The sequence below is a fragment of the Muntiacus reevesi genome, chromosome 2 (assembly GCF_963930625.1).
Source record: "Muntiacus reevesi chromosome 2, mMunRee1.1, whole genome shotgun sequence".
NCBI classification, from domain to species: Eukaryota; Metazoa; Chordata; class Mammalia; order Artiodactyla; family Cervidae; genus Muntiacus; species Muntiacus reevesi.
In genome coordinates this window covers 263,029,868-263,057,621 of record NC_089250.1, presented here as the reverse complement: position 1 = coordinate 263,057,621, position 27,754 = coordinate 263,029,868, and the positions used below count along the sequence as shown (strand labels likewise).

Below are 27,754 nucleotides of genomic sequence, written 5' to 3'. Positions count from 1 at the left end.
TACCACACAAGTGCTAGTTCTCTACCCTCCCGATGGCAACAGGGCTTTCCGCGGGGCCGCGCCAGACTTTCTGAGACTGTTGATTGGTTGTAGTTGCGGCCACTCGGCAGCCAATCAAACGGGGGAAAGGTGACATCACTTATTCTCCTCCCCTCCCCCTCCAAACTTCCCTACTCCCAGCTACCGGCAGCAACAACCACGTGGGGGAGGGGTAAGAGAGTAGAACCCGGTGAGGTCATTGCACCGCCCCGACTGCTGCTGATTGGTTACGGGACTCGAGGGTGGCGGTTGGCTGCTCCTCGTACCTCCCCCTTGTGCCTCTACCGCCGCCACTGAGAGGAGCCAGCAGCGACGCCAGAGCCGGGAATCCGGGTGAGTCGGGGCCCTGGGTCTAACATGCTCCTGGCGTCCAGTGAGACTCACGAGGAACTGCCCTTTCGACTTTTTCTCCTCGCACGGGTTCTTCAGAGCTCCAGGCACTCTGTCACATGGGAGTTGTAGTCTGCCATGTACTGTCGACTATGGGCCAGAGACGTAAGAAGACTACCATTCCCAGCAGGAATTGCGACAAGCCGGTCAACAAACGCTCAGGCCACGCCTTCTAAGTCTGCTCATTGGAGAGCCTGTCCCTTAGCCCCGCCTTCTTGCATTTCACTGGCTACTGTCCTACATAGAGGCTGGGTTCCGGCATAGAGTGCAAGACGACTGGGTACTGTATTCGTCATTCTAAACTAAGACGGACTACGATTGGTCAACGTTGATGTCCATCACTTGTTGTAGGGCAGGACCCTAGACTGATCGGGCGGTCGTAGGCTCAGGTTGGTGTCGGTCCCAGAGGGAGGCCGATCTTGGACTTTGGCCCCTCCCCCTCGCGCTGCCGGGTGGGCACGATTGGCTGTGGCAAGCGTCGCTCGTCATTGAGAGGCGGAGCCGACCAGGCTCTGAGTATCTATTGGCCTAGAACGGCGCCGGTCAGCGGGGTTGTGGCCGCTGATTGGCTGACTGCTCCAGCTGTTGCAGGTCCATTCACCATTTTGTGTGTTGGAGTAAAAAAAAAAAGGGAGAATCGAGAGGGAGAGCCGGAGGGGGGGCGGGGAGGGACCGGACCGGACCGAGCCGGGGCCACGGCCCCCCGCCCCGAAACCCCGCTGAGCCCGAGGTGAGGGGCGGGGCCAGGGCTGACACAGGCAGGGGGGTTTTGGGGTGCTGGGGGCCGAGAGGGGACAGGTGGCAGGGACGGGGAAGGGGTACAGGGGAAAAGGGGTGAGTGGGATGGTGGGAAGGTGGGACAGAGTAGAGGAAGTGGTGGGGAGAAGGAGTGACAGAAAAAGGGTGACAAGGAGCGGGTGGTGGGCAGAGAATTGGTAACAGGAATGGAGGGGTGACAGGACTAGATCAGGGTGACAGGGAGAGAGAGGGGACAGAGTTGGAGGGGGTGACAAGGAGAGGTGATGGGGAGAGAAGGTGACAGGTCCAGAGATGGCTGACATGAGAGTGACTGGGAGGAGGGGGTGACAGAGAGAGATGAGGGTGACAAGGAGGGAGTGACAGAGGAGGGGGCCTAGGGCCTGCGAAGAGAGAGGTGGAGATAGAGATGGTGACAGGATGGGAAAGAGAGTGGCAGAGACGCTGGTGTCAGGAGGCCTGATGGGAGCAGAGGACATGAGACCCTGAGAAGCCTGGGCCAGCCTGGGCTTCAGGAGTTACTGCTTAGATTCTGAGGGAGGTGAGGGCCCAAGAGGGCCTTGGGTGGGAGTTATCCTGAGAGGGTGGACAGGAAGAGAGTAGGCCCCAGGGGAAGGAAAGAGGCTTGGTTTCTGGTGTGAAGAATCTGGACCAGACAGTAGGGTCCAGGGGTGCCAGGCAGTGTGGTTGTAGGCCCTGGGTGGGGTATGCAAAGGTTTGTGTTGGACCCGGTCTCAGTGCCCAGGATGGTGGTCTAGCAGGTCAGTGGGAGAAGGTGGTGGTGGCTGTCCAACTCCTGGGTACTTGGGTGCCTGCCCCAGTGTGAGAAGCCCCGGGCCCCCCAGCCTCTGCCCGAGAGGACCCCAGGATGGGCTCAGAGAAGGGGCAGCCTGGGACTGCAGGCTCCTAAGCAGTAGCAGGCCCCAAGTGGGAGAGCATGAGGTCGGGGTCCCGTGGGAGCCTGAAGGCTGAGTCAGGGGTGCCTCGGATCTTCTTTGGCTTATGGTCCTGGGTCCCCGAACCCTCCCAGGGGCCCCATTTTTGGCCTCTCAGGTTCTTTTAGTCACTTCAGAGTAAAGTTTTTTCCCTTCTCTTTTCTCAGGGCAGCCTGAAAGGGGGCGGGCAGTAATGACTGTTCAGGAAGTGGGTGAGGTTGGCCTGTTGGGCTTGTCCTGCTGTCTTTGACCTTCTCCCACTTACCCCCACCTGGAGTCCGAGGGCATATTTGGGGACCAGGGGGGCCTAGTCGGCTCAGCCACCCTGCCAGAGCCAGCCCAGGCAGGGCGGGGATGCAAGCAGGCCAGAAGGGGGGTGGCTGGGCTTTCGGGTATCACGCTGGGTGCTGTTGGGGGAGGGGTAGGCTCCCATCCAGAGGGACCGTGAAACCCTGGGGTGTAGCCCTGTGTCCCACTGTGGTGTGTGTGTGTGTGTGTGTGTGTGTGTGTGTGTGTGTGTGTGTGCGTGCGTGCACGCTTAACGTTCAGCCCTGTGGTAGCACTGGGTATGAGCTCTTGCCCCAGACGTGCCCCTGCCTGTTCTCCGCCAGGATCTGGGGAGATGGTTGTACCTGGCAGGCCTAGTGTGCAGAACAGAGTGGGCAGCTGTCCCTTGGGACTCGCAGCTGCCCACTCCTTCCCACAATGCCCGGCCATGCCAGGCTGCCCAGGGCCAGGGTGGGGGTGGTAGAGAGAGGCTCACATCGCAGCCCAGTCACCTCCCTTTCTGTGACTGTGTGCTTGTACATTTGTGTGTGTGAGTGTGTGTGTTCTCTGGGCAGTGACAGTGCAAGGCAGCGTGCCCTCTGGATCATGTGACAGCACACTGAAATGGTTAGGAGCACAGACTCGGGGGCCAGATTACCTGGGTCCAGATCTCAGCTCTGCCATGTCCCAGCCGGAGGGATGTGGACGAGTGGCTTGATCTCTCTGTGCCCCAATTTCCTCCCGTGTAAATGCGGCTGATGGTAGCATCCGCCTCTTAGGGCTGTGGTGAGGATGCAATGGGTTAATAAAGGCAAGTTTAGCCCAGGGCTCGGCAAGTGCTCCATAGGTGTGAACTGTTACTTTTAGTCGTGGTTCCCTTGGGGCAGTCAGAGTGTGTGCCTGCACCTACTGTCCTCTGCAGAGAAAGCAGAATATGTGAGGGTTCCCAAGGAACCAGAGTGTATAGCTCAGGGCATATGGGTGCCAGTCTGTGTCTGGGTGCCGGCCAGGGGTCCAAAGGAGTTGAACATAGCCAGGCAGGAGATCTTGAGGATCATGGAGTTGAGGCAGTAGCCCCAGCAAGTGGGAAGTCTTGGGGGACACTGGGTCTGGAGGGGGGTTCCTGAGGTTGCTTCCAATGATCCCTGTCTATCCTCTCACCCGGCAGGTGGACAAAAGATGAAGCCCATGAAAAAGGCATGCACCAGCCTTCCGGGTTCTGGCAGCGGTGGCAAGTCCCCACCAGCCACCAGGGCCAAGGCCCTGAGGCGGCGAGGGGCTGGGGAGGGGGACAAGCCAGAGGAGGAAGACGATGAGGCGCAGCAGCAACAGCCAGGGCCCGAAGAGGCTGAGGAGGGCGAGGAGGAGGAAGCCGAGCGGGGCCCGGGGGCCGAGGGGCTGCCCCCGGAGCTGCACTCCGACGACCCGGCCCCAGGACCCGCCGAAGAACCCAAGGTGGAGGGGGAGGCGGGCCGCTGGGAGCCCTCACTCAGCCGGAAGACGGCCACATTCAAGTCACGCGCGCCCAAGAAGAAGTATGTGGAGGAGCACGGCACCGGCAGTGGCAGCAGTGGGGCGGTGGGTGCCCCTGAAGAGCGGGCTCGGACCCCTGAGGAAGCTGGCGCTCTGGGGGTGCCTCCACGGCCACCCACCTCCACGCGCTCCTCCTCCACCGACACAGCCAGTGAGCACTCAGCCGACCTGGAGGATGAGCCAGCCGAAGCCTGTGGTCTGGGCCCCTGGCCCCCCGGCAGCACCAGCGGGGGCTATGACTTGCGGCAGCTGCGGTCCCAGCGAGTCTTGGCTCGGCGCGGGGACGGTCTCTTCCTGCCGGCTGTGGTGCGCCAGGTGCGCCGAAGCCAGGACCTGGGTGTGCAGTTCCACGGGGACCGGGCCCTGACTTTCTATGAGGGGGTGCCTGGCGGGGGTGTGGATGTGGTTCTGGATGCCACGCCCCCGCCAGGGGCGCTGGCGGTGGGCACAGCGGTCTGTACCTGCGTGGAGCCCGGCGTGGCGGCCTACCGGGAGGGTGTGGTGGTGGAGGTGGCCACTAAGCCCGCCGCCTACAAGGTCCGCTTCGGCCCTGGCCCCAGCTCCCAGCTGGGCCCAGCCGCCCTGCCGCAGCCGCCTCAGCCGCCACACCGGGAGCCCGAGGAGGCGGTGTGGGTGGCCCGCTCCAGCCTCCGCCTGCTGCGGCCCCCCTGGGAGCCCGAAGCCCTGCCAAGGAAGCCCCCAGCGGGCCCTGAGGAGGAGCAGGCCGAGCCCGGGGCCACGCTTACCCCCTGCCCTGCTGCCCTGGACCCCAAGCAGCCTGAGGACGCCGAGGTCTCCAAGATCAGCTTCGGTGGCAACCTTGGGACTTGTGAGGAGAGTGAGGAGAAGCACCCGCCCGCCCTGGGCACCCCGGCTCTGCTCCCACTGCCGCCCCAGCTCCTGTCACCACCGCCCAAGTCCCCGGCCTTTGCAGGCCCAGGCCGCCCTGGTGAGCAGCCCTCCCCGTGCCAAGAAGGGAGCCAGGGTGGCAGCCGGAGCAGCAGCGTGGCCTCACTGGAGAAGGGGGCTGCGCCGGCCGCCCGGGCCCGCACGCCCCTGACGGCGGCCCAGCAGAAGTACAAAAAGGGCGACGTGGTCTGCACGCCCAATGGAATCCGAAAGAAGTTCAACGGCAAGCAGTGGCGACGGCTGTGCTCGAGAGACGGCTGCATGAAGGAGTCCCAGCGGCGGGGCTACTGCTCCCGTCACCTGTCCATGCGAACCAAGGAGATGGAGGGCCTGGCGGACAGCGGTCCGGGTGGGGCCGGGCGGCCGGCGGGCGTGGCGGCCCGTGAGGGCAGCACCGAGTTCGACTGGGGGGACGAGACGTCGCGGGACAGCGAGGCCAGCAGCGTGGCGGCCCGCGGAGACTCCCGTCCACGCCTGGTGGCCCCCGCCGACCTGTCTCGCTTTGAGTTTGACGAGTGTGAAGCGGCGGTGATGCTGGTGTCCCTGGGCAGCTCTCGCTCGGGCACACCCTCCTTCTCCCCCGTGTCTACACAGTCACCCTTCTCGCCAGCCCCGTCGCCCTCGCCCTCACCGCTCTTCGGCTTCCGCCCTGCCAACTTCAGCCCCATCAACGCCTCGCCCGTCATCCAGCGCACCGCTGTCCGCAGCCGCCACCTGAGCGCCAGCACGCCTAAGGCAGGTGTGCTGACGCCACCAGACCTGGGCCCCCACCCGCCGCCACCTGCCCCCCGAGAGCGCCATTCCTCTGGCATCCTCCCCACCTTCCAGACCAACCTGACCTTTACTGTGCCCATCAGTCCTGGGCGACGGAAGACAGAGCTGCTGCCCCACCCGGGGGCGTTGGGGGCCCCCGGCGCAGCGGGTGGAGGAGCCGCCCCGGACTTCCCCAAGAGCGACAGCTTAGACTCTGGCGTGGACTCGGTGTCCCACACACCTACACCCTCCACGCCAGCCGGCTTCCGAGCTGTGTCGCCCGCTGTGCCCTTCTCCCGCTCCCGCCAGCCCTCACCGTTGCTGCTGTTGCCCCCACCTGCCGGCCTGACCTCGGACCCTGGGCCCTCTGTGCGCCGGGTGCCTGCCGTGCAGCGGGACTCGCCCGTCATCGTCCGCAACCCGGACGTGCCGTTGCCCTCCAAGTTCCCCGGGGAGGTGGGCACTGGCAGTGAGGCCCGGGCCGGGGGACCCGGGCGGGGCTGCCGAGAGACCCCAGTGCCCCCCGGGGTGGCCAGCGGGAAGCCTGGCCTGCCCCCACCTCTGCCGGCCCCCGTACCCATCACTGTGCCTCCAGCTGCGCCGACTGCCGTGGCCCAGCCGATGCCCACCTTTGGCCTGGCCTCCTCACCCTTTCAGCCGGTGGCCTTCCACCCCTCACCCGCTGCCCTGTTGCCTGTCCTGGTGCCCAGCAGCTATACCAGCCATCCTGCCCCCAAAAAGGAAGTCATCATGGGCCGGCCTGGGACAGGTAAGAGGTTCTGCTGGAGGGGCTGGGTGAGGGCTCATTTTGTACCGGTCGACTGGCAAAGTGGCTCTCGAGAGAGGTGAGCTCCCCTCCCCGGGGAGCATTCAAGGGGGAAGGCTGGTCTCCCCTCTGCACAGAAGTTCCCATGGAATTCCTGTGTCAGACTGAGCATGTGGACTTTGAAGGCTCAATCCTGTGTTTCCAGAGGCCTCCTGGTTGGGGTCCACCAATCAGCAGACCTTTTCTGAGAGTGCAGGCTCAAAGCCAGCCCCCCCCCCCAGAGCTGATGGGGTAACAGAGATGGTAATCATGATGACAACTCCCATGGCCTGAGGACTGACAGGGGCATCACTGTGATAAGCACTGTGAGTGGGTTATCTCTCCTAACCTCACACCCACCCCTTAACGTAGCACTCACAGCATACTGATCCTTGCTGTGAGTAGGCTCCTATAGAGGAAACTGGAAGTTTCTTGATGATCCAGTAGTTGGGAATCCACGCTTCCACTACAGGGGCCCCCGGTCTGATCTCTGATCAGGGAGCTAAGATCCTGTAAGCTGCTGCATGGTGCAGCCAAAAAAAAAAAAAAAGAGGAAACTGAGGTCGGGTTAGTTACTTGCCCAGGGTCACGTGGCTAGTAAATCCCGGAGCCAGCCTTCAAACCCAGGCTAGCTGGCTCGTGACCACTTGGCCACAGTCCTGGGTTACAGATAGGAAGACTGAGGCTCCAGTGGGTCCTTCTGCCAGGTGGTAGCAGGCCCAGGCCTGGAGACCTCATCTTCGCTGCTGTACCTGGTAAATAGCACAGGTGTGGTCAGTGCCCTGGCGGGGAGCCAGGGGCGTGCCGGGCATGCCTCCAGAGGTGAACCTAGTCTGGCTGCCCTCGGGACAGGGCGTGTAAGCCAGGGGTTGGAGGAGAAGTTGGAACCTGCAACCCTGGGACAGAAGAACCTCCTGGGAGGCTCATGGGAAGGCTCCGAGGTCAGAAGAAGCACAGCTGAGGACAGCTGGTGTGACTAGAGGGCTGAGGCCAGGGGTGGGGGCGAGGCATTTCTGAGATGGGGCTGCAGAGCCATCTGGCTTGGGCCTTGTCAGAGCAACTTTCATGGAGGGTGACAAACCCGTCACTCACCCCTTCCCGAGCATCTTTTTCTTATTTACCTATTCATTCACTGTTGACTGATGGCCCCCTCTATGCCTGGCCCTGTGCTGGCTGATGCTAAGGACACAGCCCCATCCTCACAGGGCTCATGGTTCCTAGAGTAGACAGACCTGTCCCCAGATAGTGGCTGTCCAGCGTGGTTAGGGCTGGGGTGGTCAGGGAGGACTTCTTGGAGAAGGGGCCGTGAATGCATGCTCATTCGCTTAGTTATGTCTGACTCTTTGCGACCCTGTGGACTGTAGCCCGCCAGGCTCCGCTCTGTCCATGGGATTCTCCAGGCAAGAATACTGGAGTGGGTAGCCATTCTCTTCTCCAGGGGATTTTCCCAACCCAGGGATCGAACCTCCAGATCTCCTGCATTGCAGGTGGATTCTTAACCGTCTGAGCCATCAGGGAAGCCCTCTAAAGTGAGGCCTGAAGGGTGTGCAGAAGGGAGCCTGGCAAGGCCAGGAGGGCCGTCAGGCAGAGGGAAGGATTTGTGTAAAGGCCTTGAGGCAAGGGCCAAAGTTTAAAGGAAGTTGAATCTGCAAAGTCAAGGGCTCTAGACGGTGGGTGAGTGTTGGGATGTGTAGCTTCATAGGTGAGCAGCACATCAAAGTCAGCTCATAGAAGGTCCTTCTAAGACTTGGGAACTTTATCCTGAGGGCATTAGGGAACTAGTTGTACTATGGGTTGTACTATGTACTAGTAGTTGTACTACTAGTTGTACCATATAGGGTGAGTTCCAGCCCCTGAGACCAGGGAAGGAGGTGTACGTGTGATCTTGGTAGGAGCTGCTGGTGTCTTGGGCTGGAACAAAGACTAGTGGATGAAGGAGTCCAGGCCTTGCCCTCACTCAGTTCCAGCCCAGACTCAGGGCAGAGGACACAGAGATGGCACTTGCCTATTATGCTCATATACTGAGGTGTTTTTTGCTCCACCCCTAACATTTGTTACATTTGTTATTTTGTAGCTGATATGAGCAAAATTCTACAAAGTGGGCACAGCAGGGATTCCTGTCCTTAGGCAGGTGAAGACACTGAAGCAGAAGGACTCTATAACCATCCCCTTCAGCCTCCCACCCCCCACATGCCTGCAGCCCCCTGACACTGCCCTCATATATAGCACCGCTGGGTCATGACCCTCACTGCTGCTGCGTGGGGAGGGTGACCTGATGCCTACCAGGGTGGTCTGGCAGGGTTCCTGCCACCTTTTTCCAGATGAGGAAAAGTGAGGCCCTGACAGAAACATGAGTCCTGATGGAGGTCACCCAGCCAGGGAGGGGCAGGACTGTGTCTTGAATCGGATCTCTCAATCTAGATCACAGGACCCTTCCTACCAGAAGTAAGAGTAATAATTTATTGAGTACCACCCAAGCATGTGCCTGGCACACTGCTCAGTAAGTGCTTAGGACAGCTTTACTCACTGAATCGTGATTAGACCCCAGGAGCTCCGCAGGACCATTAGTTCCACTGGACAGAGGAGGAAACTGCAGTCCTAGAGGCAGAGTGACTTGCCTGTGGTCACCCAGCTAGGAACAGGGAGAGCAAGGATTTGAACCCAGACTGGCACCAGAGCCCAGGCTCTTGGGCACTCTCAGTAATGATAACAATAACAGTAATAGTAGCCCGCTTCATTGAGCATATACCACATGCCCAGCCTCAGGGATGAGGCTGTCTCATTGAAACTTCCTGACGCTATGAAACAGGGATTACCAGTGACCAGCCCTGTTGTCGGTCGCGGGAGGGGGACTGAGGTTCAGGGAGGGGAGGCCCCTTGCTGGAAGCCACCGGGTCGTCAGAACTTGTCCAGTGCCTGTCCCGGCGGTTCTGAGCCGCGCCTCCCTGACTACACCCATGCTGAGGTATCCAGGCTGCCCTCAGGTTCCCAGCCAGTGGGCCCTTTTGTTCTCTGAGAGGCCTCCTAAAGCCTTGGGAAGTAGGCACCTTGGGGCCTTCTCTGTCTTGAAGCCCAGACAGGGCAGACCGTGCCCAGGGGCACAGTGAAGCTATCACCCTGGCCCCTTTGGACCGCCCATGCCAGGGCCTGACCCTCCATCAGGGCAGCAGGTGTGAGGGGGTGGCCCAGGGCAGCCTGCCTGCTTCTGCCCCCCGCCAGGCATTTGCTTCCGCTGGGGGACTTGCTGGAGCAGGCGGGCCGGCATTCTCCGCATTCTGTGCATGGCCGGGCCAGCCAGCTGCCATCGCCACCTCCCTCTGACTCTTCCCGCCTGCTCCCCCGGAGAGGAAGCCGCCCCAGGGCCTACAGCCCTGGCCTAGGAGGCCAGATGTCTCAGCCTCGTGCTTGGCATGGCCTGCCTTCCAACTCCCGGCTTCTGCCTGGGTTCCCCGTATTGACAGGCAGTGCCCCTTCTCCTGGGCCTGTCCGCCCATCTGCCTGTTTGAGCCATTGCGTATCTCTCTCTCCCTTGGGTGCCTATGTCTGTCTCTGCCCAGGTCTCTATTTCTGCACCTGAGTCTCCCTCTCTGGACTTCTGTCTGGCTTTCCCTGAGTCTGGCTCTCAATGGCTTTCCTGGTTTGTACCTCCTTAGATACCAGTCCTTGTTGGAACTTTCATTCCACCCTCTTTCTCTTTTGCTCCCTCCTCCCCACTCCCCGCCCCGATCTGGGATTCTGTCTCTGGTCCAGCCTTGGCCTACCCTCTGGTCCTCCTCCTTCCATTCTTTAGACAGACCTGCTTCCCCTGTCCTAGGCCTCATTCCCACTCTGTGCACATCAGGAACTCTGTTCCTCTAAGTCACTGGAGAGTTGCTAAGCACCAGGTCTCTTGCTCCCTCTTAGGGGAGTGTTGGGGTAATGTCTAGGCCTGAAGGCCCCTTCTTGGTCCTTGACAAATTAAATGTTCGCTACTGTCCTGAAAGCTGCTGAGAGTTGTCGGGAGCTATCCTACAGACCCATCAACACCCAAGCACCTGTTCCCAAGACAGGCAGGAAGGCGGGGGCTTTGGGGGCCAAGCTAGGAGATCCGGCTGTGGGGGAGCAGCAGGAAAGCTGTTCCTCTGCCCACCCACCTGCTCGAGGGCATGACCCGGATCACCCCTACCACCCCCACCCCCATCACCTTTCAGAAGACACTTTGGTGCCAGCTCCATTTAACTGAGTCCCACGAGTAGTCTGTCCCAACAGGCAGGATCTCAGAGACCAAGCAGTATCCACCCACTGTGCTTGGGTGCGTTGGGAAAATGAGGCCCCAAGAGGAGCCAGGGGGGCGGTGGTGGGGGTGGGGGGTAATCATCCTGACTCGCAGATCCAGACTCTGCCCAACCAGAATTTCTGTTTTGTCTCAAACAATAACCCCTGCCTCTCCCACCAGAAGTCCCTCCTCACCCCTCTCCCTGGCCCAGGCTGAGCAGCCCTGGGGTAAAGTGGGTGGGAAAGGCATATGTGGACACAGGCACAGGCAAGGATGAGCAGAGAGAGCCAGAGCCAGGGGAGGGCAGAGGAGAGAGGCAACTCTGGCTGAATGAATGAGGTGATGAGGGAGGTTCAGGTAGGCTTCTCACTGGAGGTGACATTGGAGCTGAAGCAGGAAGAGAGTGGATTTCAGGGTAGTAGAAGAGAAGGGTCATCCAGGCATAGGCAGCCACAGGAGTAAAGGACAGGAGGGGTGAAAGTGCATGGCCTTGGAGTGGCCAGTTGAGGCTGGAGCCGATACGGGGCCTAGGCTTGGCAGAAGGGTGCCAAGGAAGACAGGTACAGCAGGGCCACGCTTGAGTGTCAGTCCCGTGAAGAGCCTAGAAACGGTTCAGAGCAGAGGAAAAGGGTTGGATCAGGCTGTCAAAGACCCCTGGATAGGAAGGAGACCTAGCTTGGGAAGAAGAGGGTGAATTACAGGAGAGAGGAGCGAATAGGCTCTTTTGAGGTAGCAGGAGTGAGTCTTGGAGATTTCTTGGAAGAGCCCCGAGCGCTAGGCACTGCAAGGGGTCAGGCTGCCTCCTGGTGGCGGCGGGTGGCTGAGGGGGGGGCGGGTTGCCGGCCTGCGCATGCGCAACGCCGCGGTGGTGTGTGTGGCCCGCAGCCCCCGGCGCCCGGGCGTTAATGGCTCCATTAGTGGCAGGGAGGGAGGCGCATTAGCGGCGACGACGGCGTCTGGCTCCCATTACCACCGGCGGCAGCGGCTGCACCGCAGGCGGCTGGACCCTAGCCTGCCGCGCCGCCGCCTCCGCCCGCACCCGGTTCCCTGTTCCCGCTCCGCTTGGGGGCCTGGGCCAGGGAACCCCCGTCTCCCCACTTCGGTGGAAAAGCTAATCGTGAAGCCAGGCAAACCGGGACTCAAATCTTGATCATGCCACCTCCTGACTGCAAGATCCTACCCCCTTCTGTGCCTGTTTCATACGAAGCAGCCAGGGAAAGAGGGTGCATCGGGGGCTTTGTGGATCCAGACCTGCACCCAGTGAGGGCCGCGCCCATTCCCGCGCCCTGGAGGGTAGGCCCGGGGCGGCTGGCCTCGGGTCTTCCCATTGGCTGCTGTCACTCCCGCCGACGCCAATTGGTCGAGACCTGCTCCCCCCGCCCTTGCGCCTTTAACCCTTGCGCGGCCGCGTTCTCGGGCTGGGTGGGGGACCTGCCCCCCCCAGCAGACAGTTCGGGTGCCAGCTGGCCCGCGGCCCGCGTGGGTGTCAGGCCGGCCGGGCGCGCGCCCGCCCGCCCTCCCAGCACAAAGCGGCTTTGTGGGGCCCGCCAAGGGCTGGCTGTGGGCCAGGCGGCGAGTGGAAAATCTCGTGAGCGCGGGGTTGGGGAGGAGAACGCAGGGCGGCGCCCCCTCCTCCGCCCAGGCAGTGGCGCCTCCCTCAGCCCGCGCGGACCAGCCCTTTCAGCCCCGGCGTTTGTACACTCCCCCTCGACTCCCTTTTCTACCCCCAAATCCACATCCTTCCCTCCATCCTATCCCGCCCATCTCCCAATCCCTGGGGAGCCTCCCCCACACCTCTCGCTTGCCTCTCTTTCCCTTCTGGTACCCCTGCCTACCCCAGCCCCACTCACACTGACTCACCCCGGCGCTATTTTTAGGCCCCCATCCCTCCGAGCAGCACCAGCCCAATCCTGGGCTCGTTCCCCAGGCAACCCTGGCCGTCGCCGACTCCGCCCGGGGTGGGTGGGTGGGTGTGTATGTGGAGAGCGGGTGAGGGGAGCTGGGGACACCGGGGTGGTGAGCCGAGGCGGGGACCCGGGCCTGGAGAGCAGGGTGGGGAGCCGCAGGCGGCAGGGCGCGGTGCCTCTCGGGCTCAGTAAACGGGGGCCCGCGAGTTCAGGGCATGTCTGCCTGTCCCTCAGTCTGTCAGCATCCCTGGCTGTGCGCCCCAAGGCTCTGGGCAGGCCTCAGCCTGTGCCACCCTGGGTGGCAGTTGCTGTCTCTGTCTGGGCTCCCTGTCCCCAGGCTGGGGTGGGGTGGGGCCCTGGGGATTGTTTGGGGCCGAACCTTTTGTGGAGTTGGTTATGGGGTAGTGCAGGGGTGAGCTGCACTGTAGTTCTGCCTAGTACCTGCTCTGAGTGAAGGGTGGTGGAGCACTCCCTCTCAGATGGGGCTGAGGCCCTGGTTTGGGGAACCTCCTCAGCATTTTCCAACCAGGGAGGCCCCAGTTAGAGTTGGGGATGGCTGAAGACATGGAACTGCTCCCTCTTCTCTACTCCTAATCACCCCCACCCAGTGTTCCTCCATTCCAAACAATGGAAACTAAGTATAGGGCTGGCCCAGTGCCCAGGGCAGGGGGGCCCTTCCCACCCGGATTCCGGCCCCTCCCTGCTAGGCTGGGCCCCCACTTGGCTGTCCCCTACCCTGTAAGGGGCCTCTTCCCATCCCTCCTCTGTGGGCACTGCCTTCTACCAGATGTGCAACCCTCCCAGATGTCTGGGGCCCTCTTTCCCTCCTGTGCCAGGCTTAGCTCCTTTTCTCACGCAGCAGAAGTGGGGGTACTGGGGGCAGGGTTCCTCTGAGCTCAGTCCCTGAGCTGCATTGCAGTGGGGAAGGGGTTAACTTGCCAGGAGGTGACTCACCGGTGGGGAGAGGAGGGGGCAGCCATGGGGAGATAGAGCAGGCCACATTGATTTCAGTCTTGATTTCTGCTTCACATTGCAGTCCCTGGGGCAGTGAGGTAATGGAGGGTCTGAGTCTGGGGCTGCATAGGGAGGAGGGGGTGGTCACCTAATAGTCCCTCAGTTGATCTCTCCAGGCTCACAGCCAAGAGTCTGGCCCTGCAGTCGCTGGAGGTCAGAGGGCTACAGACCTTCCCTTTCCCTCTGAGCTCAGGTTACCTGGTTTTTGCCCCTTCTCCATGCCTTCATGTCTGTAGGTGCAGAAGGCTGGGAAAAGTGTTTGTGCCTGTCACTGACCCCACCTGTGTAGGAGCTCAGTCTTGGTCCATCTGAGCCTGTGCAGTCTTGACCTGCTCAGCTGTGACCCCAGGCCTCTGCCTTCACAGGATGTGACCTCAGGGCCCCTCTTGCGTGATCCAGGGCCACTGCCTCTCTGCCTGGTGGGCCCCAGACTTTGTGACTCTTTGTGTGCCCTCTGACTTTTCTATAGTTCATCAGTCTCTCTGAATCTTTGAACATATTCCCACACCTTTGGGTTGGGAGTCTCTGCCTATGTCCACCCTGAGGTTGAATTTTCATTAGCGGAAAGAGCACTTGAGTTGGAGTGCTGGGCTGTTATGTCCCAGCTGCATGATTTTGCACCGTTTATTCAATTTCTCTGAGCCTCACTTTCTCATCTGAACAATGGGCATAATAAAGTGTACTTTCCTAGTGGTTGTGAGGATTCAACGCACAGGGTCATACATACAAGCTCCCCAAACGAAGCAGCCCGTGTTAGTTTCCCTTCTTCCTTCTTCTGAAAACAGTGACTCCCAATAGAGTGGTGGCCTCCTGCCTTACACTGTGAGGTGGAGGGTCCCAGGTGGCTGCTAAGTGTCAGGTGGGGTTGCTCAATGATGGTGAACAGCCATGGCACTTTGTATACCTGATGAGCCAGGGTACTGAAGTAGTGCTCACTGGGGTAAGTGTATATAGTGTGTGGGGTCAGTATGATGGCACTTGTGAGAGTTACCTGTGTTGGGGTTGGGAGTGCCAGGAAGGCCACGAATGTTGGTTGTGTTAGAGGGACATAGGGTGTGTGCAGTGGACAAACAGTGGCTGTGATGAGGTGTAGGAGATGATTCTGCCTGTTTAATATATCGTGTGTTTGTATGATGATGCACAGGGATGTGTGACGAGGATATGCTTTGATGAAGCATGTATGACAGGGCATGTATGATAGGGGTGATGTGAAGAGGATGGGTGAGAACGAGTATGTGTGACTGTGGGCGGGGCGTGATGGACGGTTAGTGTGGGAGGTAGTACATTTATGTGAGGAAGTGTTCTAGGTGTGTGACTTCGTGTGAGAGTGTAAGAGGGAGGGTCCATGTGACCCTGGGTGTGGATAAGGTAATGGGTGTGGTAGGAAAGTCTGTCTAGGAGTGTGTGTGTGTGAGTTTGTGGCTGCTGTTGTGAGAGTTGGTGAGGGCTCAGGGGTGGCTGGCCCAACCCTACACGCAGTTCGTCTGCCCAGTGGGGCCGTGCGCGCCCCAGGTGGGCGTGAGGGAGGTGGGCCGAGCCGCGCGTGAGCGTGTTCCTCGCGCGGACTGGACACACACAAGTACCACCCACAGCCCCGGGCCTCTGCAGCACGGCGCCCCGAACCGCCCCCCTGGCTCGGTGCCTTTACTGCAGTGCGCCCTCCCTGCCGCCCTCCTCCCGCGGTCCCGCCCCGGGCCGGCTTGGGTCCAACCGGAGCCCGCCCCGCCCTGCCCTTATTTGCATATGACTGACGTTCCCCCGGGGCGGCCAATGGGGGCGGGCGCGGTGGGGCCTGACCCGCGCGCGGCGGCGGCAGCCAATGGATTCGCGCGCGGTGGGCCGGGCTTGCGCGGAAGGCCGCGGGGGAAGCGGGGAAGGGGCGGGGGGAGGTGCGGCGGGGGGAGGGGAGCGCGTAGTAGTGGCGGGGCGGGGAGGCGGCGGTGGTTCGGCGCGGGGCTCGCTCGGAGCGCACAGACGCACGCACGCTCGTCCGGCTGCCCGCCCGGGGCCGGAGGCCGACCCCGCGCTGAGCCGCGGGCCCCAGGCCCGGAAAGGCGGGGCGCGGTGCCGGCAGCCGGGGCGCGCGGGGCCAGAGCCGTTACCCGCCGGAGCTGCGAGGGAGGGAGGGAGCGAGCCAGCGAACGGGGAAGGGAGGGGGCCGCCCCCGCGCACGCGCGCCGCGCCCCGCCCCACCTGCCCCGCCCGCCCGGCTCCGCGCGGGAGGAGGGAGAAGGAGGGGGCGGCGCCGATGGCCCCCGTGCCGCGCGCCCCGTGACGGCCCCCGCGCGCGCCGGGGGGCGGGGCGGGGCCGGCGCGCTCTGACCTCCCCCCGCCCCCCGGGCGGCGGGAGGCAGGCGGCGTTGTGCGCAGGCGCGCCCGGCAGAGACCCCCGCGTGGGGCGGCCGGAGGGGGGCGGCGTGCGGGGGGGGGGGGGCATGTGGCAACGGCCTCCAGCTCCCCCCGGGCCCGAGCGGCGGCGGCCGAGGAGCCGGCGGCGGGCGGAACGGCGGCGGCCGCTGAGGAGGCGCGAGCCCCGGCCGGGCCCCCCCGCGCCGGACCATGTACTCAGCCCACAGGCCCTTGGTGCCCGCGTCCGGCGCGGCCTCCCGTGGCCTCGGCATGTTCGGTCAGTAGCGCCTGGGCCCTGGGACTGCAGGGGTCAAGATGTCGGGGTGCTGAGTGCAGAGTAATGGTGATGGGGTTACAGTAAGAGAACGGTGGCGGCAGAGTAGAGGGGAAAGTTACAGAGCTCGGCTGGGCCGAGTGGTTAGTGACGGCAGGTGGGAGTGTAGCAGAGTGATAAGAGTGCAGAGTGGGGCGTAGCTGGGGACAGCTGTGGGGTTTAGGTGCGGGGTGGAACAGGTATGTTGTCATAGGAGGTGAAGGGTGCAGAGTACCTGGTTCTGGAGCATGGGTTAGAATCGTAGCAGCGTGAGACCTGGTCCCAGGTGTGAAATAGTGGGGAGGCGCTGGGGGCTGTGATTGAGAAGTGGGTCTAAGGACAGGTCTTGGGACTGTGAGTGAGGCACTGTCTGCTCAAGAGTAGTGTGTTTGTGGTGTGCTCTTCAGGGAGAGAGAGGGCGAGACCCAGGAACCTGGAGGGTAGTGTGCTGGGGAGGAGTTCAGGAGGGACAGGACCAAAGGACGGTCCTCCCATTGTCTGCTGGGCGCCTTCTTTCTCACCCAGCAGAAGATCAGGAGGCAAGATCTTTCTGAAGAGAGGGACCTGTCCAGGTCTTTATCTAAAGGCACTTGTGGGTTTGAGGGTCCAGCAGACTTGTGGGGCTCCAGTGCCCCAGTGGTAGGGATGGGATTTTCATAGTATCTAGAGTCCTCTCCAGTGGTGGCTTCTTTGTCCCTCTCCTGTTGCCTTGATGTCTACTTCTTGTTTTGGCAGCATCTCACAGAAGCAGGTCTTGAGGCCAGTGCCTCCCATAGGGGCTCCACCAGGCCTGCTTTCCGAAGGGATTGCTGGGGGGGCGGGGTCAGATGAGGTCAAATTGGTCTAGATCAGGGGGAGCCTGGAGTGATGGGGACCGGGGCTAGGGCGTTTTCCTCCTGTCTTCATGGTCTTCCCCTAGCAGGGGCCTTTTCTGTGGGTTCCACTTCCCCCAGGGAGCTGGCAGTGAGAAGGAGACCCACTCCCAGCCTGGGCCAGCCCCAGGAGTCCAGCCAGGGTGGGCCGCAGCCTCAGGCTGGCTCTCTTACCACCCAGCTCCTGGAACAGAAGGTTGGCCCCTGGTGCGGGAGGTACCTTCCTCTGCATATTCTCAAGGAAACACCTGGCGCTGTTGCCTTGCCTGGGCAGGGTCTCGTAACAATTCTCTTGTCTGCTCTATTGTCCCTGCCTTTTCTTCTGAGGAGCTTACCACACCCTCCCATCTTTCTGGGCAAGAGGGCTGGCCACTATACTGGAGGGAAGTGCAGGAGTGTCAAGTGAGGGAAGGCGGAGAGGCCCCTTCACAATTAGTAGACTTCTCTCTGAGGAGAGAAGAGAAGGATGCTGGAGCCACCAGTGCCCAGCCCAGGAAGGGCAGGTCTGGGTCCCTGCAGTCTGTGGTAGGGGGAGGGAGGCAAGGAGAAAGGCCTGAGATCCCGTGCCCTGTGGGTAGTGGGGAGAGGAGGGAAGGAGAAGAGTGGGAGTGGAGGTTGGGCCATCTGCCTCAAGAAAAGAGAAAGGGAATGTGAGGCCAAGGTGAGGGGCTCTGTCGGATGAGGCGTGGTGATGGGAATGGGGCACGCCTGGGGGAGGGTCTCCAGCCCCGCCAAGGTCTTCCGAGAGTGAGATGGCAAGCAGTCATGGCCTGGTTTGCGACAGGAGCCAGTTGTTCCTCTGGCCTGGTCCCTGGTGGCAAGGCTGGTGGAGGTGGAGGTGGGGGAGGGCGTGGGGTGTAAGGACTCCTTCCCTGCTTCTGTTTTTGTTCTTATAAATCTAAAAATCTGTCAGTGAGGAGTTCTTCCTGAGTGATGTCGCACGCCTGAGCCCAGGGCGCTCTGGGATGGGGGAAGAGGGTGTAAAGAAGAGGGGGCGGCGCCTTGTCCAGGGTGGAAGAGAGCGTGTGTTGGGGTGGGGGGGTCCGGCCCGGCTCTCCTGCCGCCCCGCTCAGCTGACTCCCTCCCACAGTGTGGACAAATGTGGAGCCTCGCTCTGTGGCCGTGTTCCCCTGGCACTCCTTAGTCCCCTTCCTGGCCCCCAGCCAGCCTGACCCCTCTGTCCAGCCAAGTGAGGCCCAGCAACCTGCCAGCCACCCCGTGGCCTCCAACCAGAGCAAAGGTGAGGGGCGGGGGGCCGTGGGGAGGCCCGGGGATGGGGTCGGGATGGCCCTGGAGCCCTCTGACCTGCCTGCTGCTCTGCCCCCAGAACCTGCTGAGTCGGCGGCCGTTGCTCACGAGCAGCCACTGGGCGGGACAGGGAATGCTGACCCGGGGCGGCCCCCTGGAGCCACATGCCCTGAGAGCCCAGGGCCCGGACCCCCCCACACTTTGGGGGTGGTGGAACCTGGGAAAGGCCCCCCTCCCACCACGGAGGAGGAGGCCCCTGGACCGCCAGGAGAGCCGCGGCTGGACAGCGAGACAGAGAGTGACCACGACGATGCGTGTGTACCCTGATGCCTGGGACCAGGGAGGAGGGGGCGTGGCCGGAGACTCAGCTCTCCCTGTCCCTGCTGCTCTGTCTCCATCACATCTCATTCCCCACAGCTTCCTCTCCATCATGTCTCCTGAGATCCAGTTGCCCCTGCCGCCCGGGAAACGCCGGACCCAGTCCCTCAGCGCCCTGCCCAAGGAACGAGACTCATCTTCAGAGAAGGATGGACGCAGCCCCAACAAGGTGCCTCATCTCCTCCCATCCCTAGCTCACCCCGAAGCCACCCAACCCATCCCCCAGGTTCTAACAATCCCACGCGGGCCGCTGTCTTCTGCAGCGGGAGAAGGACCATATCCGGCGGCCTATGAATGCCTTCATGATCTTCAGCAAGCGGCACCGGGCGCTGGTCCACCAGCGCCACCCCAACCAGGACAACCGAACTGTCAGTAAGATCCTGGGCGAGTGGTGGTATGCCCTGGGGCCCAAGGAGAAGCAGAAGTACCACGACCTGGCCTTCCAGGTAATGCCGCTACCTCTCGGCTCCTCAGCTTCCTCCGGTCGGGCGGATGAGTGAAGGGTCTCCCTGCCCTTTCCTGCTAGGTGAAAGAGGCTCACTTTAAGGCCCACCCAGATTGGAAGTGGTGCAACAAGGACCGGAAGAAGTCCAGCTCAGAGGCCAAGCCCACGAGCCTGGGGCTGGCAGGAGGGCACAAGGAGCCGAGGGAGCGGAGCATGTCGGAGACAGGCACTGCCGCTGCCCCCGGAGGTCAGTGAGCCCCTCTGCCCGCTTCCCTCCAGTGGGTCACCAGTCTCCCCTTCGCTTGCTCAGCCCGCTTTCCCAGAAGCTCCTCTCGGCTTCATTTCTTTTGAGCCCCTCACCGCAAAGGCCTTGACACTGAGCTGTGGTGAAGGAGTCAGGGAGGTCCAGGAAGGTCACACATCCGAACAGGAGTCTCATCATCAAGTGCCATTTACTGAGCGTTTACTACGTGACAGGCACTTCTTAGAGCATAATGTCTAGCATTCAAAACCAAAGCCCATTTTCTAGATGAGGAAACTGAGGCTCAGAGAAGCAGAATCAGTTCCTTGAAGTCACAAAATACTAGGAAGTGGCCGAGTCTGAATTTAAACCACAGCTTGTTGGCTCTCGAGGCCGCAGTCAGAAGGCCCTTATCGGCTACTGCTGCTGACTGAGGGTGTCTATGAAGTGCACCACCCTGAGGCGCTTTTCTGGAGATCCCATGGGTTCTGGCCCACAGCCCTGCGAGGGATGTTCCTTTTGCTCTGAGACGAGGGAACAGAGGCTCAGATAGTCCAGTGGCTGTAGGTTAAGCAGTGCCGCACGTACCTGTCTCCAGGCTTTTCTCCCCTCAGAAAGGCCGCTTCCCAGGGAGCAGTGGGCTCACTCCTCGAAACCCCAGAGGACAGGAAGTTGTGGGAAATGCTGGGGTGGTGGGTGGTGTCTGTTTTCTGCCTGGTGGCCCAAGAAATCCAACCTGCTTCCACCCGGTATCTAGAAGTGTCTGTGGACATTTTGGCCAGCCTAGGCGCTGGTAGCAGGCTTCCTGCCTGTAACCTTGTCTCTCCCGCCCTGCAGTGTCTTCGGAGCTCCTGTCTGTCACGGCCCAGACACTCTTGAGCTCGGATACCAAGGCTCCAGGGAGCGGCTCCTGTGGGGCAGAGCGTCTGCACGCCGTCGGGGGACCTGGCTCGGCCCGGCCCCGCGCCTTCTCCCACAGCGGGGTCCACAGCCTGGACGGCGGAGAGGTAGACAGCCAGGCGTTGCAGGAACTGACTCAGGTCTGGAGGGCAGGCCGCAGGGGTAGGGGCGACGGGCAGGGAGGGAGGTGACTGCCCTGGCTGAATTCTTCCTGCACTTGCCCTGCAGATGGTGTCTGGCCCCACATCCTACGCTGGTCCAAAGCCCTCCACCCAGTATGGGGCTCCAGGCCCCTTTGCGGCGCCCGGGGAGGGAGGTACCCTGGCAGCCAGTGGACGGCCCCCACTGCTCCCCACCCGGGCTTCCCGCTCCCAGCGTGCAGCCAGTGAGGACATGACCAGTGATGAGGAACGCATGGTCATCTGTGAGGAGGAGGGGGACGATGATGTCATTGGTAAGCTGTCTCAGGACCCAGAGTCCTAGCCGGGGAGCAGCAGGCTCAGGTTGGGAAAGTTAGGTGGAGATTTGGCCCAGGTCCTTCGGCCCCTTTTTCTTCCCTTCCCCGTTTGTGATCCTGGGCCTGTTTAGTACAGGCCCTACCGAGGTAGTCCAGCCCTGCCCTTGAGAAGCCCCAGGTCAGGGACTTCCCTGGTGGTCCAGTGGTTAAGACTCCATGCCACTAATGCAGGGGGTCCAGGTTTGATCCTTGGTTGGGGAACTAGATCCCAGGTGTTGTGACTAAGACACAGTGCAGCCAAATGAATAAATGTTAAAAAAAAAACAAAAAAACGAAAAGAAGAAGCTGAAGGCCAGACAGGAATCCTGAGGACACCAGCATGGCCGGGCCAGTGGGGCGTAGGGTCAGGTGCCATTTCCTGTTGCTCTCAGGGTCTGGTGGCCGGCAGGTGGGCACACCTGGTCTGAGGAACAGCATTCCTGGACAACACTTAGCCAGCACGGGGCAGAGCTGAGGCCAGAGCCAGGCTCCAGACTCTCCGTTCTGGGCAGCCCTGCACCCAGCCCTTTGCCAACAGTGTTGCATCTGCTCCCTCAGCTGACGACGGCTTCGGCACCACTGACATCGATCTCAAGTGCAAGGAGCGGGTGACTGACAGCGAGAGTGGAGACAGCTCTGGGGAGGACCCGGAGGGCAGCAAGGTGAGTGCTTGGGAATTGCTGTTGTCTGGTCCACGTGTCCTGGGAGGAGGACTGTTCCTTTGCCTTGTGTCAAGAGAGGCGGAGATGAAGGCTCAGAGAAGGTGAGCTATTTGCCCCATGGGCGTCTCAGCCTGGATGAGTGGAGGCCTTCAACTGGCCTGGCTGCCAGGCAGGACGCGGAATCAGGGATGGCAGGGTGGCAGGCTCCCCTGACATGCTTGTGTCTCCCTTTTCTCTCCACTCAGGGCTTCGGCCGGAAGGTGTTCTCACCTGTGATCCGTTCCTCCTTTACTCACTGCCGTCCGTCGCTGGACCCTGAGCCTCCAGGGCCCCCAGATCCACCTGCAGGCTTCGGCAAAGGCTACGGGCCCACCTCCTCTGCGTCCTCGCCTGCTGCCTCCTCCTCCTCAGCCGCCACCTCCTTCCCACTGGGCTCAGGGACCTTCAAGGCCCAGGAGTCAGGTCAGGGCAGCACCACAGGCCCTCTCCGTCCCCCACCCGCTGGAACTGGGGGCCCAGCAACACCTTCTAAGGCCACCCGGTTTCTCCCCACGGATCCTGCCACCTTCCGTCGCAAGAGACCTGAAAGCGTGGGCGGCCTGGAGCCACCGGGCCCCTCAGTCATCGCGGCGCCTCCCAGCGGCGGAGGAGGCGTCCTGCAGACACTGGTCCTGCCCTCTAACAAGGAGGAGCGGGAGGGCAGCGGCACGCGTGTGCCCTCAGCCCCGGCGCCCTCGCTGGCCTACGGGGCCCCGGCAACCCCCCTGTCCCGCCCGGCTGCCACCATGGTCACCAACGTGGTGCGGCCCGTCAGCAGCACTCCTGTGCCCATTGCCTCCAAGCCTTTCCCCGCTCCCGGCCGGGCCGAAGCGTCTCCTGGTGACACAGCTGGCGCCAGGACTGAGGCGGTCACTGGGTCCCGGGCACCGGGGGGATCCCCACTGGGTGTCAGCTTAGTGTATTCGGACAAGAAGTCAGGAGCGGCCGCCTCCACGCCCCCACACCTGGTGGCTGGGCCCCTCCTGGGCACGGTGGGGAAGGCGCCAGCCACCGTCACCAACTTGCTGGTGGGCACCCCAGGCTACGGGGCCCCAGCGCCACCTGCTGTCCAGTTTATTGCCCAGGGGGGCCCTGGCAGTGGGGCAGCTGCGGGCTCGGGGGCCGGTGCTGGGAGTGGCCCCAATGGGCCAATGCCCCTGGGCATCCTGCAGCCGGGTCCCCTGGGCAAGGCTGGGGGCATCACCCAGGTGCAGTACATTCTGCCCACGCTGCCCCAGCAACTGCAAGTGGCACCGGCCCCTGGGACCAAGGCAGCGGCGCCCGGCGGCCCTGCCCCCACCACCAGCATCCGTTTCACCCTCCCACCGGGCACCTCCACCAACGGCAAAGTCCTGGCTGCCACCGCACCCACTCCTGGCATCCCCATCCTGCAGTCCGTGCCCTCTGCCCCGCCCCCCAAAGGTGAGGCCCGGGCGGGCAGCGCGAGGAGCGGGCCCGGCTGCCTCCGCTCCCGTGTGACCACCTGCCCTCCCGTCTCTCACTTCGCAGCCCAGTCCGTGTCTCCTGTGCAGGCCCCGCCCCCAGGTGGCTCAGCCCAGCTGCTGCCCGGGAAGGTACTCGTGCCCTTGGCCACCCCCAGCATGTCCATGCGGGGAGGAGGGGCCGGCCAGCCGCTGCCGCTGGTCAGCCCACCCTTCTCAGTACCTGTGCAGAACGGCGCTCAGCCACCCAGCAAGGTGAGCGCACCTCGGTGCGGGCCCCACCTGCCCCTTGCTCCTCCCTTCTGGGCGTCGGTCTCTGCGTCCCGTGGTTTCTGTGCCTGCCTATCGTTCAGTCTCTTCCTTTTCTTCCCTTTGGTGTCTCGGCTCCTGTCTCACTGCCTGGCTTGATGTCCCTGAGTATCTTGATTCTGCCCTCATCATTCGCCCCTTGTCCCTTTTCTGTGTTTCCAGCCTCTCGCTGTCTTCTTTCCCTTGGTTTCACCCTCCCCAGCCCCAGCCTAATGTCTCCCTTCTGAGTCTCTGCTGAGATCCAGCCTCCAAGGTCTTAGGCCTCCCCTGCCTCGCTGTGGGGCCCCAGCTCAGCCCCACCCATGGTTCCCTTGCCCGCAGATCATCCAGCTGACTCCGGTGCCTGTGAGCACACCCAGCGGCCTGGTGCCGCCCCTCAGCCCGGCCCCGCTCCCCGGCCCTGCCTCGCAGCCTCAGAAGGTCCTGCTGCCCTCCTCCACGCGGTATGGCAGTTGAGCCCGCACCTGGGAGTCAGCGCAGGGGAGGGTTTTGGGGGAGCCAGCTCTCCTCACACCTTCCCCTTTCCTCTCCCTGTGGCAGGATCACCTACGTGCAGTCGGCAGGTGGGCACGCGCTGCCCCTGGGCACCAGTCCTGCTTCTAGTCAGCCTGGAACAGTCACCTCGTATGGACCCACGAGCTCAGTCGCCCTCGGCTTCACCTCGCTGGGGCCCAGCGGCCCCGCCTTCGTGCAGCCCCTGCTTTCAGGTGAGGGGTGGGCCTGGCTGGCAGCTGGGGACCACGGGTGGGGCTGAGGCAGCCCAGGCCCTCACTTGGTCCCCTGCCTCTGCCATCTCTCTCTCCACAGGCCAAGCCCCACTGCTGGCTCCTGGCCAGGTGGGCGTGTCGCCCGTGCCCAGCCCCCAGCTGCCTCCCACCTGCGCAGCCGCCAGTGGTCCCGTCATCACAGCGTTTTACCCCGGCAGCCCCGTACCCACCTCCTCAGCACCCCTGGCCCAGCCATCCCAGGCCCCCCCAGGCCTGGTCTACACTGTGGCCACCAGCACCACCCCACCTGCTGCCCCCATCCTGCCCAAGGGCCCACCGGCACCCACTGCTGCCACCCCGGCCCCTGCCAGCCCTTTCCCTAGCGCCACAGGTGGGTGTCAGGCCAGGTGAGGGCGGGCTGAGTCGGTGGACCCAGGGCATGGGTTCCTGTCAAGCCTGGCTCAGCAAATATTCTCTCCACCTGCAGGCTCCATGACATACAGTTTAGTGGCCCCCAAGGCCCAGCGGCCCACCCCTAAGGCCCCCCAGAAAGTGAAGGCGGCCATCGCCAGCATTCCCGTGGGCTCCTTCGAGGCTGGTGCCCCTGGGAGGCCAGGCCCCGCACCCCGGCAACCCTTGGAGCCTGGCCCAGCTCGTGAGCCCCCAGCGTCCGAGTCAGAGCTTGAGGGGCGGCCAGCAACACCAGCCCCTCCACTGCCCCCCGAGACTTGGACTCCCACAGCCCGGAGCAGTCCCCCGCTGCCCCCACCTGCTGAGGAGCAGACCAGCACCAAGGGCCCGGAGACCATGGTGAGTGCCCAGCGGGCCCGGGGGTGGCCAACGCAGCTTGGTTCTGCTCCTGTCCCCTGTCCCCTCTTCTGTCCCACCCCTCTTCCCTCTTCCTGTCTGATCCGCGCCCTTGTGGGCTCTCCTCGGGCTTGTCTGTCTGCACGGCTGGGTCCTGCATCTCAGGAGGTACAGTTCTATGTCTCAGCGGTCAGTGTCCATCTCTGTGATCCCTCTGTTTCTGGGTCTTGCCCTGGTGAGTCTGACCCGTGTTCTCCATCTCCTTCCTCACCCACCCCCCAGGCCAGCAAATTCCCCAGCTCGTCTTCAGACTGGCGTGTCCCCGGGCTGGGCCTGGAGAGCCGAGGGGAGCCCCCCACTCCTCCCAGCCCGGCCCTGGCTCCAGCCCCAGCTCCTGGTAGCAGCAGCGGCAGCAGTGAGGGCGGCAGTGGGAGGGCGGCCGGGGACACCCCTGAGCGCAAGGAGGCGGCTAGTGCCGGCAAGAAGGTGAAGGTGCGGCCCCCGCCCCTGAAGAAGACCTTTGACTCTGTGGACAAGTGAGCATGGGCTGGGGGACCGGGCGGAGCGTGCGGGTTGCTGGGAGAGGGGGCAGCTGCAGGCGGGGGCAGAGGAAGTGACCCTGCCTGCTCTCCAGCAGGGTCCTGTCGGAGGTGGACTTCGAGGAGCGCTTTGCCGAGCTGCCTGAGTTCCGGCCTGAGGAGGTGCTGCCCTCTCCCACCTTGCAGTCTCTGGCCACCTCGCCCCGGGCCATCCTGGGCTCCTACCGCAAGAAGAGGAAGAATTCCACTGGTAGGCAAGCGCCAGGTGCCCGGGGGAGGTGGAGGACAGACGGGGGCCATGGCCACTGAGCCTGCTTCTGTCTGAACAGATCTGGACTCAGCCCCCGAGGACCCCACCTCGCCCAAGCGCAAGATGAGGAGGCGCTCCAGCTGCAGCTCGGAGCCCAACACCCCCAAGAGTGCCAAGTGCGAGGGCGACATCTTCACCTTTGAACGCACAGGTGCTGGCGTGGTGACCGGCAGAGCTGTGAGGGACCCAGGGCCTCCAAGAGGGGTGGGGTCTCAGGAACAGGGTTAAAGGTGGGAGAGTGGGCCAGGTGTCGCTGAGAGGAAGGACAGCAGGCCAAGGGTGGGTTCTGGAGGTGTTGTGTTTTGTTGGCTGTGCTGGGTCTCCATTGCCGCGCGGCCTTTGTCTGGTTGTGGCGGGCGGGGTCTGCTGTCTAGTTGAGGTGCTCGTGCTTCTCACTGCGGTGGCGGCTTCGCTTGCAGCAGAGGACAGACTCTAGGATGCAACGGCTTCAGTAGTTGTGGCTTGAGGGCTTAGTTGCTTCACACGGGGCTTGTGGGATCTTCCCTGATCAGGGTTCGAACCCATGTCCCCTGCGTTGGCAGGTGGATTCTTTACTGCTGAGCCACCAGGGAAGCCTGGTTCTGGAGTCTCACAGGCCCCTAAGTTGCCATATGACCTTGGGGAGGTTCCCTCTCTGAACCCCAGTGTGAAACAGGATTCAGTGAGGGCTGAGTGGACCCTTGCACGGTGGCGGGAGGCTTGACCGGGCTCCTTGCGCTGCTTACAGGCACAGAAGCTGAGGACGTGCTCGGGGAGCTGGAGTACGAGAAGGTGCCCTACTCGTCGCTGCGGCGCACCCTGGACCAGCGCCGGGCCCTGGTCATGCAGCTCTTCCAGGACCACGGCTTCTTCCCGTCAGGTGAGCACAGCTGGCCGTCTCGGGGCGGGGGACTTGGAGGGGGCCTACCCACTCATCTCACCCTGCCCTTCTTCCCCTCCCTGCCTGCCCCTGCTGCCCACAGCCCAGGCCACAGCAGCCTTCCAGGCCCGCTACGCGGACATCTTCCCCTCCAAGGTCTGTCTGCAGCTGAAGATCCGTGAGGTGCGCCAGAAGATCATGCAGGCGGCCACTCCCTCAGAACAGCCCCCAGGAGCCGAGGCCCCCCTCCCCGGACCGCCCCCCACTGGCACTGCTGCTGCCCCTGTCCCCACTCCTAGCCCCGCGGGGGGCCCTGACCCCACCTCACCTGGCTCGGACTCTGGCACAGCCCCAGCTGCCCCGCCACTGCCTCCACCCCCAGAGCCGGGGCCTGGACAGCCTGGCTGGGAGGGGCCCCCCCAACCCTCACCACCCCCCTCTGGTCCCTCCACAGCTGCCACAGGCAGGTGAGGGGCTCCTGAGAAGACCCCAGACCCACAGTACCCCCCTCAGGACATGGACAGTATGTTAGGTGGCAGGAATGGGGGGGGGCAGGATGGTTGCTTCCTCCCCAGTAAAGCCGTTTCGTCCTTTCCAGTTGGGGGCGAAATGAGGCCTGCTCCCTTGTCTACCCCCTCCCCCCACAGCTCCCTCCCTGTGATGGGGGGGGCGGCTGAGGGGAAGCGGGGCACAGTCTCCCTCCACCGAGCCCCTGTACATAACCTGGAGTGTGTTACCTTCAGACCTTTTCACTTGTACTTTATGCAAAATGGCTCGTGTGAGGGCTGCCAGCTGGAGGGTAGTATGGGCCTCGGGCCACAGGGAGGTGCCTGTGGAGTAGGGGGAGTTCATGTACCCCTTTTTTCCCCAGAGGGGCTGGACTCAGGTTAGCTTGGGGGTGGGGGCTCCTGCACTTTGCCACAGGCATGGGGAGGGTTCTCTCCCCACCCCCTCTGCCCTCCCAACTTGGGTTGTACTTTCTAAGAAGGTGATTCCCCCACCCTTGTCCCCATCCCCAGAACAAAACATGTTGATCATGTGCAATATTTCTTACTGTGCTGAGAAGACGCAATGATGAGATTAAAGCTGTTTAACACACCTGTGTGGCTGCCAGCTCTCAAGGGAGAAGGGATGTGGGTCATACCAGTCTGGCCCCCAGATGGCCATGGGTTTACAGGCTTTGCCCCTAACCACTGTGAGGAGCGGGTTGCCATCCCAGGACCATCCCCTACATCAGTGGGACCTGGTGGGCAGAGTCATGCCTACTCAGCCATT

The 27,754-nt window shown here is 62.6% G+C and overlaps 1 protein-coding gene across 5 annotated transcripts; it reads left to right on the top strand.

Annotated features, from left to right (window-relative positions):
- Positions 1 to 289: 289 nt before the first annotated feature.
- CIC (capicua transcriptional repressor) lies at positions 290 to 27,577 on the top strand. Of its 5 annotated transcripts, none has more exons than XM_065926180.1 (21): positions 290 to 372; positions 3,556 to 6,351; positions 18,188 to 18,337; positions 18,425 to 18,659; positions 18,763 to 18,892; positions 18,987 to 19,169; positions 19,250 to 19,415; positions 20,247 to 20,449; positions 20,538 to 20,763; positions 21,364 to 21,467; positions 21,713 to 22,928; positions 23,016 to 23,203; positions 23,579 to 23,700; positions 23,798 to 23,964; positions 24,065 to 24,355; positions 24,452 to 24,774; positions 25,054 to 25,307; positions 25,406 to 25,560; positions 25,640 to 25,771; positions 26,348 to 26,479; positions 26,583 to 27,577. In XM_065926180.1, exons 2-21 carry the CDS (start codon positions 3,567 to 3,569, stop codon positions 26,948 to 26,950), a joined length of 7,530 nt encoding a protein of 2,509 aa, XP_065782252.1. In that variant the 5' UTR covers positions 290 to 372; positions 3,556 to 3,566; the 3' UTR covers positions 26,951 to 27,577. The 5 variants fall into 5 exon arrangements, with proteins under 5 accessions (XP_065782252.1, XP_065782253.1, XP_065782251.1 ...); XM_065926181.1 differs by lacking the exon at positions 290 to 372 and adding an exon at positions 1,040 to 1,159 and having other exon boundaries at positions 25,409 to 25,560; XM_065926179.1 differs by lacking the exon at positions 290 to 372 and adding an exon at positions 1,040 to 1,159.
- The last annotated feature ends 177 nt before the right edge of the window (positions 27,578 to 27,754 follow it).

Excerpts from the sequence above, each read along its gene's own strand:
- CIC (XM_065926180.1), top strand. The coding sequence starts at position 3,567 with ATGAAGCCCATGAAAAAGGCATGCACCAGCCTTCCGGGTTCTGGCAGC. Across the intron at positions 18,660-18,762 it reads GAGAGTGACCACGACGATGC|CTTCCTCTCCATCATGTCTC; the intron begins GTGTGTACCCTG and ends CATTCCCCACAG. Across the intron at positions 25,308-25,405 it reads ACCTTTGACTCTGTGGACAA|CAGGGTCCTGTCGGAGGTGG; the intron begins GTGAGCATGGGC and ends CCTGCTCTCCAG.